This window comes from Aythya marila (assembly GCF_965140915.1).
Source record: "Aythya marila genome assembly, chromosome: 3".
NCBI classification, from domain to species: domain Eukaryota; kingdom Metazoa; phylum Chordata; class Aves; order Anseriformes; family Anatidae; genus Aythya; species Aythya marila.
This window is the reverse complement of record NC_139044.1, coordinates 98,605,995-98,622,594: the sequence shown is the minus strand read 5'-3', so window position 1 is coordinate 98,622,594 and position 16,600 is coordinate 98,605,995. Positions and strand designations below refer to the sequence as shown.

The following is a 16,600-nucleotide window of genomic DNA, read 5'->3' as shown; positions in this document are numbered from 1 at the left end:
TTACTGATTTCTAACTGAGAGCCGAAAACCTCACACAACCCGCAATTCATGACCTAAAGCTTGCTCCCCACATCCCCCTGTCCTTCTTTTAACAAGAAGCCCGGCGTTGGAGGCGCCTCCGCCCAGCTCCACAGAGCGCTAAGGGCACGGAGCTCCCCTGACAGGACGACCGTTGGCGACCGTAGGGTGGCCGTTGGGCCGCCATTACGCGGCCCCGCCCCTTTCACCCCCTCCCCCCTCCGACCAAAACATTGACACGTGCACCTCGCTCCCCCCTCCCTTCACGTAACGCGCCGCGGCTGACGTGAAACCCCGCTCCACCAATGGGAAACGGCGCTGCCGGGTAGCAACAAGCAGCGGCAGCCAATCAGCGGGCCGAGGGGGCGGGGCCGCACTACTTCCGGCAATAGCCCCACGGCCCGGGCCCGGCGGGGAGCGGCGGCGCTGCCAGGTAGGGAGCGGGCGGTGCGGGGGGATTTTTGGGGCCTTTTCGTGCTTTTTTGGGGGCTTTTTGGGGTTTGGGGAAATTTTGGAGGTTCTTCTGAGGGGAAGGAGCGTTTACGGCCGCTGGGGAATGAGGCCTGGGGGCGGCGTGTGGGGGAGCGGCAGGTGGGGTGAGGGGGGCTGAGGGGCCCAACCGTGGGGGGCGGGGTGTGAGCTGAGGGGGGCGTCGGGGGGGGGGGAGAGCAGGGAAAAAACACCCTGGGCTGGAGGCTGACCGGCTCCCTGACCCGTGAGTCACAGGGCTGGTAGGGCTGGATCCCGGCAGAACCGGTCACCGCCTCCAGGAGCAGCTTCTGCAGGAGCCTGGGCTGCTGGGCAGGCACTGAGGTGGTCAGGGAGAGGCGGCTGTGCAGGGGGGGAGGCTGGGGAGCAAGAGGAGCCTGGACTGTGCCCGTCTTGTTGGTGGCAGCCTTGCTACTGAGTATCAAGAACGGTTTGGGTCATAATTGTATGTTGCTAAGAATAAAGAAGCATACTCAGAAGACAACTACCGTACAGTCACGGGTTATTAGCGTGTCTTGCTGCTATGCCTTTGCAGTAGTGTTTGCTTTTGTGGTGAGCTGCCTACCTCACAGAAAGCAGCTTTCCTACAGGTGGATGAATGGCTGGAGCAGTCACTGTAATCTCAGGCTGCACTAACCCTTATATAGACAGGTTTCTGTGCTGTTCCTTCCATGCTTCTTTCTGGTGGCTCTTATCTTCATAATCAAAACACATTTTTTATGTGTTCCTTAGGAAAATACATATGATGCAAAGCGTTCTTGTTTCCTTTTTAGGAGAAAGCTGAACCCAGGTGATATATTTTATTAAAGCCCAGTTGTTAGGTAACAACCATAAAATCATGTAGGTTGGAAAAGATCTTCGGAATAGAGTCCAAATGCCAACCTCATCTATTGAGTCCCATTGCTAAGCTGTGTCCAGTTAAGTAAGACCAAATTTCACTCAGTGAAGCTTCCTTCTCTTTTACACAGCATCAGATTGTTTTCTTCACGGTAGTTTTTTTTTGGGAAAATGAACAGGTTGCTCAGCAGCAAGGACAGAAGTCCTTTTGAGTGTTAAAGAACCCTGTCCCACTGCATTTTCCTCAAAATCGAAGTTTAGGGGGCTCTTCTTTTGTGGTAGTGACAGTTTTAACAATCTGATATTAAATTACTTATTGCTGAAGGTGTGCTCATGGGGTATGTAAACTGCTGAAAAAAAGCTGTGTTCTGAGAAGCCACATGCATGCTTCAATGCAATGCTGTACTGGGAAGCAAATCTTGAGTGCAGGCAGAGCAAAGGCATGAATTTCTATTACACATACCCTGTGATCAGCTACTTCCTGAGGGCGATGTGTAGGAGAGACATTTAGGACACCGTAGTTTCTAAAATGTGGTAATTTCTGAGCAATGATCATTTTACATTTCAGTCCTATAGGATTTTACATTTTACATTTCAGTCCTATAGGAAGCAAAGCAATGAGATTTTCTGGTCCTAGTTGTGTATGTGCTGTTACTAAAAGAATATGTTCTTTAAAAAGAACAGAAAAAAAATAATAAACCTATTCTTGAAAAGAATAGGTATGAGTCCAAGGTACAACTTCTCATGTAATTGTAGAATGGGCTGGGCTGGAAGGGACTGTGAAGATCAACTTGTTCTAACCCCCTGCTGTGGGTACAAGTCACTTCCTGGAGTTGCTACTCATGGGATACACTCTGAGTTTGTCCAGTAGCGAAAATATATCTTGGACTAAGAATATCTGTTTGGGGAAAAAATTAGGTCAACATGTACAAGCCTCACAGAGTTGCTGACTTTTGGTAATTTTCTACCACAAATTCTTAAGTTAAAGTTTTAATCTGTGATTTTTCTAGTAGTGTTTTCTTGTTGTCTTTTAAAAAGATAACATATTGAACATGCATTTAGAAAAGCTATTCATATCTCTTTGTGAAACTTGTCCGAAGTGCAGTTTTCCAGCATTTCTGTAGCAGACTTTGGGAGTCCATGTGTATATATGTACTTGCTGCCACCACTATTTTGAGGTGCTTAATGTCACTGCTTGCAAGAGGGATGATAGAGAACTTTTATTCTGTTGTTGAAGCCTTGCAGTGAAAGACCATCAGATTTCATTTTAGAGATCTGGAAAGTAGTCTGGTTTAGAGCTTTTAAGTATTGAGGTGTGTTACTTTCAATGCCTCTGCAGCTCCACAGGAGGAAGTTACACATCCTACTTACACCACTGGCCTGATAGCTTGAAACCACTTATTTCTAAAGTTCAAGGATTTCTAAAGCACACTAAGATTGCTATCCTGTAAATTGTGATTGGTTTTGGGCTTCTGCTACTGCCAGCCGCTGGAACAAAATATTCCAGGCTTTCTGCTGGTGTTTTCAGGAGGCTTTACATCTATTGTTATTTTTGGAACTTACCCTGTTAACCTGTAACAATGCATGATTCACCTTCATGCAAGTTGTGTCTAAGTGTTTATTTCCTTTCCCAATAATTGTTTATTGATTCATAATATCAAGTATTCTTAAAAATGTTAACTTTTTAAAGTTAGCCCAGTTAGCCTGTAATGTTCTCTATGAATTTGAATTTTCTATAGTTTTTAACTTCTGGGCTAATCAGGTGCATCTATAATAGTGCTTAATTCTTATAGCAAAACTGCTGACTAGAAGTAGCTCGAGAGCTCTGTATCTTTAGACCTGATTCAAAATTGTTTTTAGTCTCTTCCAGTCATTTGTTTTAATTTTCAGGTAAACTCTGCTGATTTTATTGGAAGAAAATATTATTCTGAATATTATTCTGAAATGCACTCATGAGCACTAACTATAAATTCTTGAAAAGATGAGATGCCTTGATTTCAGTCGCAATGAGGCGTTCTAAACAACTGTGAGAAAAATCTGTTGTGAGGCGTATCTCCTGGTAAGCAGTGAAAAGATTAGAAAAACAGATAGGCATGCATAGAGTTTGTGGTGGCTGGAGGAAAGGATGTGGTAAACTTTGGAAATGATTCCTGTCAGATTCAGAGGAAGGCTGGGTAGTGAATAGCAGGGGGACTTTCATCAGTGCTGAAGGCTAGACAGCAAGCTTTGTTTTGTGTGCTATGTTGTAGGATGTTTTAGTCTCATTTTTCTTTTAATTAAATAAAATAAAAATGATGCTCTTGGCTTGTATCTCTTCAGGCTTTTTAGCCTTCAGTGTCTTACCCTGTGCTAATGTGTTGGACAGATGCTGGTCGAGAGTGCAAATGGGTAAATAAATTCGGTGATGTTTAACTGATCTGGTCTAATATTTTTCAACTTGAAGCAATGTTTAGAAAACAGTTGCTTTGAATTAAGCTGTTGGTGTTGCATTAATACAATACAATGTTTCAAATACAACAATGCTTTTCTCCTTGTACAGTCTGCACATGAAACCTCTGGTTAAAACAAAGCAGAATGTATACATGATGAATGGGAAGAAGAGAGGGCAAAAGCTGGCAAGCTTGGATTCTTTAAAGCATAGGGAATTGCTTTCTCCAAATTCTTGGCATTTATGTATTAAAAGTTACTTTCCCTTGTGAAAAAGGGTGACAGAGCACTGTAGAATGATACACCTGTGCTGTCCTGCATGCTGTTGGTAGCAAGTTCAGTAGTGAACTACTGATGTTATGTTGCAGTCTCCATTTGTGTGGGTTATCTAATAGCCTAGCTAGAGAGGTGATCCTCAAAAACAACTGAAAAAGTGTTTGGGGAAGATCCAAATTCCTGTACTGAAACGTAACTGTGTACAGTGTTACACTATCTCAGTGTTTGGAAGGCTTGTAGAAAAATAAGAAGAGTAACACTGATTTGGGCTTACCAGGTTTGAAAAACAGTCTGTTAGTTGAGTCTCAAACTGGTTATCTGTTTACATTCTGTAAGTGCTAATCTGCTCTGCAGTGGTCAGTCTTCCTTGGTTTGGTATCAGCCCTTTCCTGGACCATGGTGATTCTTCTGCTTTTTCGTGAAAGAACTGTGAAACCTACTTTGATCTAATAAATAGCAAAGGACATTTCAGCAGGAATTTTCAGAGGTTAGAGAATCAAAAATGTACTTGGGAAACCATTGAGCCTCTTAAGAGGATATTCTATAGGAAACTTTCTTCCTTTTCCTCATTACATTGTTTTTTTTAAGGTCAAAGAACTGAAATAAGTTTCATAGCTTTTGTTAACAGCTAAATCCTGCACGATCTTCTTGTTGCTTACAGAGAAACCATGCCTTTTTTGGGCCAAGACTGGAGATCCCCTGGATGGAGATGGGTTAAAACAGAAGATGGATGGAAACGATTTGAACCCTTCAGCCCTGCACTTGAGAACAAGAACAATCAGCTTAATGACATCAGTCACGCTGTGTAAGTTCTTAAATAACTCATGCAGAACCACATTTATTACTGATTTCAGAGCAGGTGGGAAGGCAAAGACTGACTTCTTCCATTCAGACCGATTGGGGCTGGTGATCTCTGCATGCATGAGAAGCACACAAATGCAGCCATGTGCTTTGTATGTTTAGGCAGAGACCCCTGTGGAGGCTACCTATCTTTAGGCAACTCATGGAACAGTGACAACTTTGGGCAGTCAGATCTCACCCTATGTTGTGTGTTATTTTTCATTTTAGTGATAACTGCGAGTTGCAAACACAACAAGCATGTTGGAATGTTACCTGGAAACGAGTGAAACCTTTCTGGTGATTGTTTGATTAGGCCTATTTAGGGTACTTGCTCTAAATGCATGACTAATGGTAGTTTAAGGCAATTCTCTAACATTGTATGATTATATGAGCCTCTGTAGAACGGGTAAGAAACGTACTAGGTAGCTTGGGAGTGAGGCAAAGTAATATTGATGGCAGATGCTCACAGACTGGTGTGATACAAATAGCTTAGTCCAGACAAATTCCTGCTTTGTTTCTTTGCCAAGAAGTAATTCTCAGGGTTAGCATTCTTGTTTATAAATTCCAGCTTAATGTGCTCATAATGAGAAAAGGGAACATTCAGTGTTTGCTGTTAGCCTAGTAAATGATGAAGAAACTGATCTGATTTAGAGGGAATTTACTGGCAAGCCAGGACTTGTTCTACTCATACACCTGTGTTTTCTAAATTTGAAACGAACCTCAAGGGAGTAATCAAGCATTGAAGAATTATTAAGCTTATCTCAAACTACTGTTTTCTTCATGCCTTTACTTCTTGTGCTCATCTGCCACTGATAGTGGTTGTTTTTTTTCCCATACAGTCTGGCCACTGTGGATAAGAAAAGCAATGTTTGTCTGCAAGGGTGTTCATAAAGCCTCCAACATAAGTTGCCTTAAATACTTCTGGAAAAATCTCTTCTTCTTTCATGTAGCTTTAATATAGTTGGAAAATGAAATCTAATTTAATTTTGATAGCTACTTGCAGTTACTAAATTATATTTTGTAGGTTGTTTTATGTCACGCTTGCCAAACAATATTCATTAAATGATTGGTTTTGTATCATTTTAAATGAGGACTCACTGTTCTGTTCCTAATTGGATGTTGATTTTTGTCTGTGCATGCACTTATATATGTCTGTATATAGAACACAGTCTTTTCTCCAGAGAGTGAGGTGAGACTGCATTTATTGCTTCTTCAAGCAAAAATGCTAGATTTTTTTTTCTTAGTGTTGAAAGAACAATTTGTAGAGTTCAAGGGTATTGCTGGTAACAGATTTAAACAAGTCTTGCTTGGAAAGATACGGGAGTCTTAAGTTCAGGATTAAAATAGGAACATTAATTTGAAGTGACTGGCCATGAAATGCTCTGGGTGAAATAAATATTTTTGATATGAGGTGTTGCGTGATCTGAATTTTGCTTCCCAACTTGTCAGAATCCCAAACATGAGAACTACCCTAGCCTGTAACAGATGCCCTCATCATAGTGATTCCCTGGTTTCCCGTCTTCCGTATTTCCTACTTTGTGCAGCCAAAGCACACCATATTCTGTAGCCCTATTTGTTCTGCTGTGTATTTAAGAATGTGTATTGTCCAAAATTAGACTGCAGAACGTGAGTTGGTACTTGGTGTAGTAGTGCTACTTCAGAGTAATTTCACCACAACTTGAAAGCTTTGGATCTGAGTTCACTTTTTGCTGCTGAACACTGAATGATGTCTAATTGCCTAAAATACAGAATTCAGGTTGGTAAGGACCTCTACAGGTCATTTGGTTCACATCTCCCAACTCAAAGCAGGACCAGCGGAGATGGCTTGAAGGGCCTTGCCCCCCTGGCCTTTGTTTCCAAGAATGGAGATTCCTTTCCAGGCTCCTGTTCCAACTTCCATTACTTTCACTGTAGTTTTTTATATTACTTTCCTATCTTTTAAATCTAATAGGAATTTCTCTTATTACAGATCATGGCCATTACTGCTTGACTTGTTAATATATACCTCCTCTAATGTTGCAGTCTAGTTCCCTTTTCTTTATACCCTCATAGTAGATACAGGCATGAGTCGGGTTTCCTTCTTCCTCACCACCTGCTCTTAATACTGACCAAGCTTGTTCTCCAATGCATCCTCATGTGTTGTTGTGCTCCAACAGTAATTATCTCAGTAACTGCCCACTCGACTTGTTCTAGTACATCAATCTTTATTGTACTAGGGAGTCCAAAAGTAGATAATATTCCAGACATGGTTTCTCAAGTGCCAAATGTGATGACCACTTCTGCAGGGTATGGTCTTGCTAATGCAGCCCGGGGTGCCACTGCCTTTGTTCAGCACAAGGGCATGCTGCTGACTGGTGTTCAGCTTATCCAGTAGGACTTCAGCACTTTTTCTGCAAAGCTGTTTTCTGTCTTCTCTGTACCTAGCATATACTTGTGCATGGGGTTCTCTGTCTCATGTGCAGGACTTCAGATTGAAATAGAGCAGCATACTGTGTCTTGCTGGCTGAGTTCTCTGTACCATGTTAAACACTAGCTTCCAAATACCTTATGTATACTGAATGGACACCTCAGCTTAGGATATCTGGTGCTGTGATGTAGCACTGAGTAAGAATAAGGCTTTATAGAATGCTTCCTTCCATGTGGAAGAAACATACAGTAAACAGTGTATATGTATGTATCTGTCTCTTAAGATGTCATTTGAATAGGGATGGTGGTGTATGCCAGTCCAGTTGTTCTAATAGGATTTTATTTTATTAATTAAATGTGCTGTTTTTTTCACCAAAATACTCTGTAGAAGTTTATGCAGCGGTAGTAATAGTACTTGAGTATTCTATTCCAGTTAGAGCAGTTTTCCTTCAAAAAGAAATAAATTCAAGCTATGTAGTTGACTTAAACCCTGTTTATTATTGCTTGTATTCTCTTCTGTGAGAGAAAGCGTGGATAGAGTTAATTGCCAAACTGTGTTCTATCTCTTCAAATACCTCCTGTGCAGAAGTTAAAAAGTTCTACTTACCAGCAGATTCAGAAAAAGCTTCCAGGCATGTAAGTAACTCTTACAAATTTAAGACAAATGTTTTCAGTAAAACAGAACTTTTCACCTTGTTCAGTTAGTCATCCGGTGCTTTGGTGAATCCAGCTGAGAAATTAGTCAAAAGCAGTGAACATAATGATGCTTGAACAAACATAACTTGTTATGCAGGGCCGATATAAATGATTGGGGATAATGCTCAAATGTTACACTTCAAATTAGTTCTGTTTATGAAACCTGATATGGAAAAAGTGAGACCCCCAGTTTTGTAGCTCTCATTTAGATAAGTAATGATATTGTTTAGGTGAAGAGAGTACTGTATTCATGGTATATGGTGGTGGGAAATGTGGCAGAGGCAGAGCTCGTTCTACCTGGAGGAAGCATGTGGGCTGAATGCTGGCCGCAGCTATCTGCAGTTTGTACCTATAAATTCTAGTACAGCTGTGTGTTTCCAGTGCCATATCACTGTGTCCTTGAAGCTTGGTAGGGAGTGAAAAACACAGCCTTACAGAATTGTATTTAAATACCTCTGAAGAGTAAAGCCCTCTTACATTTTCCTTTTGAGGTACAAGAAAGCGAATCCCTATGCCAAGACTTCCATAACTATGCTATGCCTTTTTGTGTGTCAGGTCCATATGAACTACCCAGGATGGCAGGCCAGTCGTTCATCTGTAGTCTCATTCACAAAAGTGCTGTTAATTATGGATAGGAGTCCTCAGATTTGAATCTAATCTTAGATAATTTTGGCATTTGACAAATGTGTTGTAACACTGTTTGGTGCAGGCACTTAACTCAGGATTCTCTATATGAGGTCAAGCTGTAAATGGCTTTGAGTGTCACCTGGAGGAACACTTAGTGTCCCTCTGTAGGTAATTGTGTGATGTTCATGAATTTCTTCCTCCACAAGAAAAGTGGATGAAGAACGGTCAGTTTGGATAGTCCTGTCAAGCCTTCCAGCATTTTAACTGTCATGCCCAAAAGGTTTTTTAAATACACCATTATGAAACTGCTGTTCTGAAAGAGCTGAAATTCTCACATGCTTTATTATTTAAATAGGGTATTGTAATCTTAAAGCATCTCTAGGACACCAGATGCTTTGCTTTTAGAAGCTATAGAACGAATTTTGTGAAAGGGCTTCATCAAGACAAGAATATAAGAGTAGCTGTAAACTGGCAGTAGTACGTATGTATTTAGATCCTTTCAGGTGCACTCAGACCTCATATGTGCTATAACAGTAAAAACATTCAAGTCATCTGTTATGCCATATGGCTCGTGTAGCACTTGATTCAGTTTCTTCTGTCTTAGCGTAACTGTAGTGTGGTGGTTGGGGAGGCAGGAGATGTTCTTAGTGAAGTGGCTTTTCTGATCAGCCAGCTCTTCAGACTTCTTAATGGAATTTTAAAAGTTGCTGGGGGTGTACCTGTAATTACCTTGTTCTTCCTAATAGCTGTTCGATCCTTGCTTTCTTTCTCAGTAAGACTGGAAACATGTGAACGCCTTAAAGTTCATCAAGAATGGTGCTGATAGTACATGTACATACCTTCCCCAAGCAGGGAAGGTCTCTGTGTGGAGTACAGAGACCATAAGAAGATGAAGCCTCATATGAGAAAATCCTCAGATTGTCAAATTTTCTTGCTAAAATGACATGAATTCCCAGAATGTCTCAAGTGGATTTGGAAGTCAGACTAACGTGCTCGAAATAGCTCTCTATGATTCCTTGTGTTAATTAACTGTCCTCCTTAGGCTGCCTTGCTTTTGTGCCTGGTACTAGAGGAAGTGTGTATCTGAGGGACTGGGAGGGGGAGAGCAGGCTATAAATAACTTCAGATACTTTAACTGCTCTGTGCCGCTTTCTAAGGAATCTTTCTCTCCAGGAACAAAGGAAGGAACCAGATTAACCTTCCTGTTCAGAAGCTGGCCTTCAGCAGTGCTGCCTGCCCTGCTTTGCTCGTTGCAAAATGGGAGTGGGTGTGTTTCTGTTCTGACTGTTAGGTTGTATAATATCCTGTATCTTTGTAGCCTTGTATCTGTTGCTAGGATCATAAAGCCAGAAGCTTTACTGGGGGACTGAGCTCTATTTCTGATTCTGTAACAATTTTTCACGTGGTGTGTTGATATGGTCAATACACTAAAGCATAATTAATTGTTCTAGTGACTTTAAAAGGATTTCCTTCATGATGGGGGGTAGGAACTGGTATAGCATGATATAATTCAAGTAACTTGTCAGTGCTGATGTTTCACTTCCATCAGTTGCCAGTGCCTTTTCTCTGAACTCTTTTTCGTGTTGGACTGGATGTGATGTTTGGCAATATTGCATAGAATATTGAAATTGTCTATCCTACGGTTTAAAAATGTCAAGGCATGAACCAAGGCCCTCACCTTGGATTGAGTTCTACCTGAACACAGGTGGATTTTTTTTTTTTTTTTCAGGGTTTAAACTAAAGATTAAAAACAAATTCCTATTTTTGAGTGTTCTAAACTTATGTGTCTTCAAGCTGAGCTAGTCTTTAGTGATTAGAGCAATTACATAAAAAGCTTTTTGTACAGTGGTGTTTAGTCATCATCCTTAAAAGATGATTCAGGCCTGAAAATTTTTAACTTTATTAAATAGTAGGAGTAGACTAATATGATTTGGGTTCTTTTGCCATTTAATGCTGAAGTGCGGGTTATTTTTGAATGAACCAGTGATCTTCATTTTTCATGTTCAGATTTTGCTGGTGCAATTTGAAGTTCAAACTGACATTGACAAATAGATTTGGCTGGCAAATTCAGATTTTTAAAAATGAATGGGTAGAGTATTCTGTACAGCTTTCATTTTCTTAAAAAAAAAAAAAAATGACTATAAAAATGACTATAAAACAGTCTTATAGTTAAGCTTCACTGGATTACTTCCTTGGTTACTGTAGTTATCTGTACAATATTATTACCTTAATATGAATGATCTCTAACCTGTACTAGAAAAAATACGTATTCATTACCTCTATTGCTTTTGCTTAGAATTATCTATAAAAATGGAAAGGAGAATCTTCGTTGTGTAGACTTGCATAGTGCAGGTAAGGTTTTTAATGTATAAGCACTTTAGAAAGTTTACTCAACAAACTTTAATAGCATGTCCATATGCTTGTATATAGTGTGTGTATATACTATATACATTAACTCAGTATAGGTGGTCTTTGTCAGGCTACATAATTCACTGTCAGAAGTGACAAAGGTACAGTTGATCCTTCTTGGGAAAGATGGAGGTGACTACATGGTTCTTGATGCACTACAAGTGGTAGAACAGTATGGCAATACCTAAATTATGTACAGTGTTGTGATTTGTGCTTTTATTGAGACTTTCTTCATTTGCCCCGAAGTTGACTGTGAGGGGATAAGAGATGCCTTTTGCTGGCTTTCTGCCTGAGAGTGGTAACTCTGACTTCACCAGTATGCTGCGGTTTCATAAGGCTTGGTCTGTTTTGGGTAGTGACTTTAGTATTCTAGAACACTGCAGACTGTCAATTGTCCAGCTAGTACAGCCACCTCAGTAATCCTTCTTAAATGTCACTAATGACTTACAAGATAGCTATTAAGAAGATACTTGTATGCACTTAATCACTTTGATACCAAATTCAGCACCACTAGGAAGAGAAGAGCAAGGCAGCTTCTCTCAAGATGTGTTGTTGTAGACCTTCAGGTAGACAAGCATTATTTAAATACATGATTTTTATTGCAGCTGGCGGACTTCTAAATGTAGAGAACTATAAGCTATGTGCAGCTTAATTAGAACAGCAATGATTAAATATTTATGTCTCTATTTCAGCATTTTAACTGGTGATGAAGATGAAGATATATACACTACAGAAGATTGTGAATTTGCAGCCAAGAAAAGGAAGAAAGACCACTGTAGGAATAACACAAATTCACAATGTAAGGCTGGGTTATTTTCATTTGATTTGGAAGATTGTTGTAGGTTCAGGAAAAAAAAAATAATAACCATTTGTATATGTGTATCTAGAGAGTAGCCTTTTAAGTTATGTCTACTTCTGTACTGACAAGTTCTGGTGTCAGAAATGATGTATCTTAATTGGACTGTGGCATTGATCACCTACTGTGGGATTTAGGGATCCAAAGGTAATTCATTTAAGAATAACAATTCCTGAATAATAATTACCTTCTGATACAAACTGCTGTTTTGCTTTGTGCACTTGTTTTAGATGAAATTCTTGATGCTTAGGGCAGTCAGTCTCTGTTTATCAAAGCAGCAGTTCTATTTCTGATTAATTCAAATTCTCATAACACAAATAGCTCTAGAATTGGTTCAGAACTAAATATCGTTTGGTGTAACACATAGAGCTCTTGGTAAAGACTTTATTGAATTTCTTGAAGTTTGTCTGTTGAAATATCAAAGCCACTTTTGTCTTTTTCTTTTTTAAAAGGACCTGTTTTAGACTCCAAGTGTGAGTGATAGCAAAATTTCGTGAAGCACAGAATTTGAGTAGGTAGAAGTAAGCAAGTTGATAGCAAATCTGGGGGGTTTCCCCATTGATCTTGAGATTATGTTCATTATTTTGTACCTTCCTAAAATTGTAACAGAGTCTTAGATAGACAAATCTGTAAGCATCCTCAGGGTTGTGTGGGTTTAATGTATTCTAGAAGACTCAAGTGGTTATATGTATGAGCACATTAATTGGACAACACATCCAGACTTCTGCAAGCTGAATGTCTGTGTAAATTGCCATTATGGGTCTTGCTTGTGCAGGATTCTGCAACTACTTGGAGCAAGTGGATGCAAATCAAACACATTTACAGAAGCAAATCCTTTTTTTAAAACGTAGAGCCTTCAGGAACAAAAACTTTGCACGTTTCTGTATCTCCTGTGCTAAGAAGCCCTGTGAACCAAAAAGTATCAGGACTTTTCGGAGAAATTGACTGCTGTTGGTACACAGTCAACAAATATTGTGCTACATCTGCCCACTGTGTCCCAGCTCCTGTGTTTAGTTCATAAAGTTTAACTTTTGGTGTGCTTTTTAAAGTACACAACCTCTGAAACTTTGTAGTCATTCTCTTCAGCTTTAATAAGCTTCCTTCACCAGAACTGTTATATTCTCTCTCCACTCACAAAGCATTTTGAGGATGGTCTGTATTCTTCATCTTCTTAGAAGGCTCTTCATCTTCCTAGAAGGAACTACCTAAAATAGAAGTTCAGAAAAGCTTATGTCTTTTTCAGGTTTTTATCGTGAAAATTGGATTTATGTCCATAAGGAAAGCACCAGAGAAGTAAGTCCTGTATGCTATGGGTCAATTTCTAGCATCTTTGTGCTGCTTAACTTTTTTTTAAGAAAAATAAGCCATTTGTCAATTTTTGTGACTTCTAAAAAGTTGTATTTAGCCCTCTCTTCATTGCTACTGTAGTACATCATCACTTGCTGAGGCAAAGGCAGATAACAAAGTGACTTATGTGAGCCATCCTGGCAGAGATGGGAAAACTCACAAGGATGGATGTAGTAGTCCTCTGGTACTTCTCCAAGCCCATTTGTCTCTGTCTCTTATGTATAATTACAAGGTTTTTAAAACAAACACCTCCAAAGAAAGTGTTTGCAGGCAGCTACTTGGTGTCTTGGGATCTTGATGTAAATTTGAATGTGAGTAAAATCTAAGGCCCAGACTTTGCTAAGAGGACCTTTGTATTCAAAGTTCAGATGCTTCTTCCTGTTTGGGATAAAAATGGTACCATGTAACTGCAAAGGATCTTGAAATGACCTCCTGGAAAGGTGAAGCTGATGTGTCCATTATATGTAGAGAGAAACTGTCTCAAAGCTTCTTTTGTTGATTGTTACAATTATCTGGGATGGGTGGAACTTGGACACCTGTGAGAATGTCTTTCATCAACAGAGTAATGCCAGCCAGCAGAGAGGGAAGGAGGTGAGTCCAACACTAGCCAAACAGGCAGAAGCTGGCTTTGTATTTCAGGGCTGAGAAACACCTGAGTACTGTCTTCAGGAAGAATGTGGTGGTGTAGAAAATGAAATCCTCCTGTCTCACCTCTACATAAGTATTCTTGCAGGGCAGTGACACAGGCTGCCCTTCTACATTAGAAGGGTATTATGAAGCCTTTCACCATTTTTTTTCCCTCAAGAAGGTCACTGTGGCAGTCTTCTGCGTGGCTATACACTTACTCAGTTTTTGATCCCATGGCATTTCCAGCTGACACTACCATCCTGAGTAATTCAAAAACAACCTCTGAAACTTTTGCTTTTACCTTATTATACTTGTGCAGAAGCATTAAAAAGAAAAGCTATTTCTCTTGCTCTTGGTATCTAAGAAAAGTGTGGTTAAATTTCTAGTGCCCAGAAAACAAATTCAAGATGTTGGCTGTTTGTTCTTCCAATTCGAGGAGCAAGTAGCCACGTTCTTACCTCAAATATGAATGTAAACTCAGTGCATGCATGTGGTTGTATGCTCAGTCTGCTGTCTGAGCAAGATGCACCTTGTGCTGAGGCAATTACAGTGCGTGGTGGCCATGCAGTAGTGGAACAGGTTCCCAGTTCCACATGGATACCAGTGATTATAGATTGCACAGTTACTATGAATTTAAAGGTCTTGCTATCAAGTAATATCATGTGGGTAGCTATTAGTTCTAAATAGCATATCTGGCTTCGTTTGTTCTACGAAAAATAAAAACTTCAGGCCGGTTACATCAGTTCTAGGAGGTGCAGTGTGTATATGCTTCAGTTGCATGGTAGAGTGCTTTTATATAGACCTTAACAGTTTGGGGGAGGAGAGGGATGTTCTCTTGTTTGCTTCTTTCCATTTACAGTGTTTCTTTCTCTTCTCAGAGACATGGCTATTGTACTTTAGGAGAAGCTTTTAATCGCTTAGATTTTTCAAGTGCAATTCAAGACATCAGAAGGTTCAATTATGTGGTCAAAGTAAGCTCTCTATTTTATATATGTCTTTTACAGATGTGTTTTCTGATGTATCCCTATGTACAGAAAATGTTGCATTGACCAGTTTGTGGTTTGTGTAAATATTGTGTACATAATTTATACTGCATTAAGCCGCTGGGCTTCTACTTGGAACTGAGTGATTTTTCTTTTGTGAAAACTGGTTATATTGGTCTGTGAAAGCCTATATCTCGAGAATGATGGTGATGGCCAGTATTCTGCTATATATTTACAGTGAAACAATGATAGTTTCAGTTTTTCCTTAGTCTGGGTAGTGAAACCTCTTTAAAGGAAAATATTTCCTATACAAACAAACAGTAAAGCATAATACATCTTAAATATAATCTTAATCTTAAATAGAATTAGAAGAGCAATTTCGAAAACAATACTTGATGTGTAAATATTCTGTGATTTCTTCTGCACTTAGTGCAGGGAATCATGCTCCCATTATGTTTTGAGGATAGTATTCAGAACTTGGAAAGACACAAAACATAATTGAATAAGCCTACTGAAGGAACACCCTAACTATTGGAGTTACTATTTGGAGAGAAAACGTGTTCAGCCCATCCTTGTGACCATCCTTGTGAAACTGTATGGCATACCTCCAGAAAAACAGGAGTTATAGGACCAGAGGAAATAATGGAAAAAAAAAAAAAAAATTGTCCCTAGGCTAGTGGTTAGGGTACTTGGATGTTTTATGTCCCCTATAGATTTTTTTTTGTATGTGCACGCACTATTTTTTTTAAAGATGGTTATGTTCTAACCTATTAGCCTCAGAGGGTGGATCAACTGTTTTACTGTACTTGTTTATGCTTGTTTATAATATTTCTTAGCTATTAAATGTCTGATACATAAACTGATATGGATGGCCTTTTAAGATTTTTTTTTTTTCTATTTGAATAAATAGTTGATACATTTGAGGCTATAATCCCTAGTAGGCAGCATAAGCCATTGCTATGCACTTAGCCCAAGAATCAGCTTGTGTTAGATCCTTGTACATGCGCACCTGCTAAAATTCTTGTCTTAATCCTTGCATGTTAACCATCCTTGAAAATGGAATCTTCATTAAAATCATCTGGGTAGAATTTGTTCCTTGGATTTGATCTGCAGTCTAAGTGACAGGACTGATTATTTTTAAGTTAATCAAGAGAAATGTACATACTTGCCTGAGCTGGCAAACTGCCAGAGACATCTAGGTGTTCTCCAAATTGTTAATCAAACTAAAAGGTTTTAAAAATGCCAAGAAAGAGGTCCTGATACCTAGTCTCAAAAGCTGTATAAATAAATTAATTGTATTTAAATATGTCAGGAGTTAATTCCTCCTTTCACAGCACATAATGTTTTGTCAGGGATCATGCAGAGAAGCCAGAAGGAGCATTATTAAATGAGGGAGAGAACAGGTGTATTCTCTCCTCCTCCAAAGGAAAATTAACGTTGAGTATAGTGTCAAGTCACTGTTTTAGAAATGAAGATACAAAATAATTTTTGGCAGGCTTAGTCTTTGCTCATCCTCTGTGCCAATAGTTGATTCTCCCCTACAAAGCATGGCTCTGCAGGCTGGTGTTCAGAGTACTCTGTAGGATTTGTGGTTTCTGCTCCCTGCTTTCTGTTTCTGGTGCATTGAGAAATTTTTTCCTGAACTCAGCATTATGAATTGTAACCAGAGAGCTTCTAAATATTACAGCGCTGTCATAATATCAAAGTCTCTTGTATTTGAGAGAGGTTTTTAGAGACCATCTTCTATTAGGGACAATCCTTA

The 16,600-nt window shown here is 39.6% G+C and overlaps 1 protein-coding gene across 3 annotated transcripts in view; it reads left to right on the top strand.

The window, feature by feature from the left end:
* The first annotated feature begins 421 nt into the window (after window positions 1–421).
* Window positions 422–16,600, top strand: part of FBXO25 (F-box protein 25) — a 30,136-nt gene continuing 13,957 nt past the window's right edge. For 2 of the 3 annotated variants that reach the window (XM_082758226.1, XM_082758224.1), the window contains exons 1-5: window positions 422–451; window positions 4,709–4,852; window positions 11,718–11,824; window positions 13,125–13,174; window positions 14,734–14,826. In XM_082758226.1, coding sequence (XP_082614352.1) covers window positions 4,716–4,852; window positions 11,718–11,824; window positions 13,125–13,174; window positions 14,734–14,826 — 387 coding nt within the window. In that variant the 5' untranslated portion in view covers window positions 422–451; window positions 4,709–4,715. Of the gene's footprint in view, window positions 452–4,512; window positions 4,535–4,708; window positions 4,853–11,717; window positions 11,825–13,124; window positions 13,175–14,733; window positions 14,827–16,600 lie in introns of those variants that run through there. The other variant, XM_082758225.1, reaches the window with a different exon arrangement.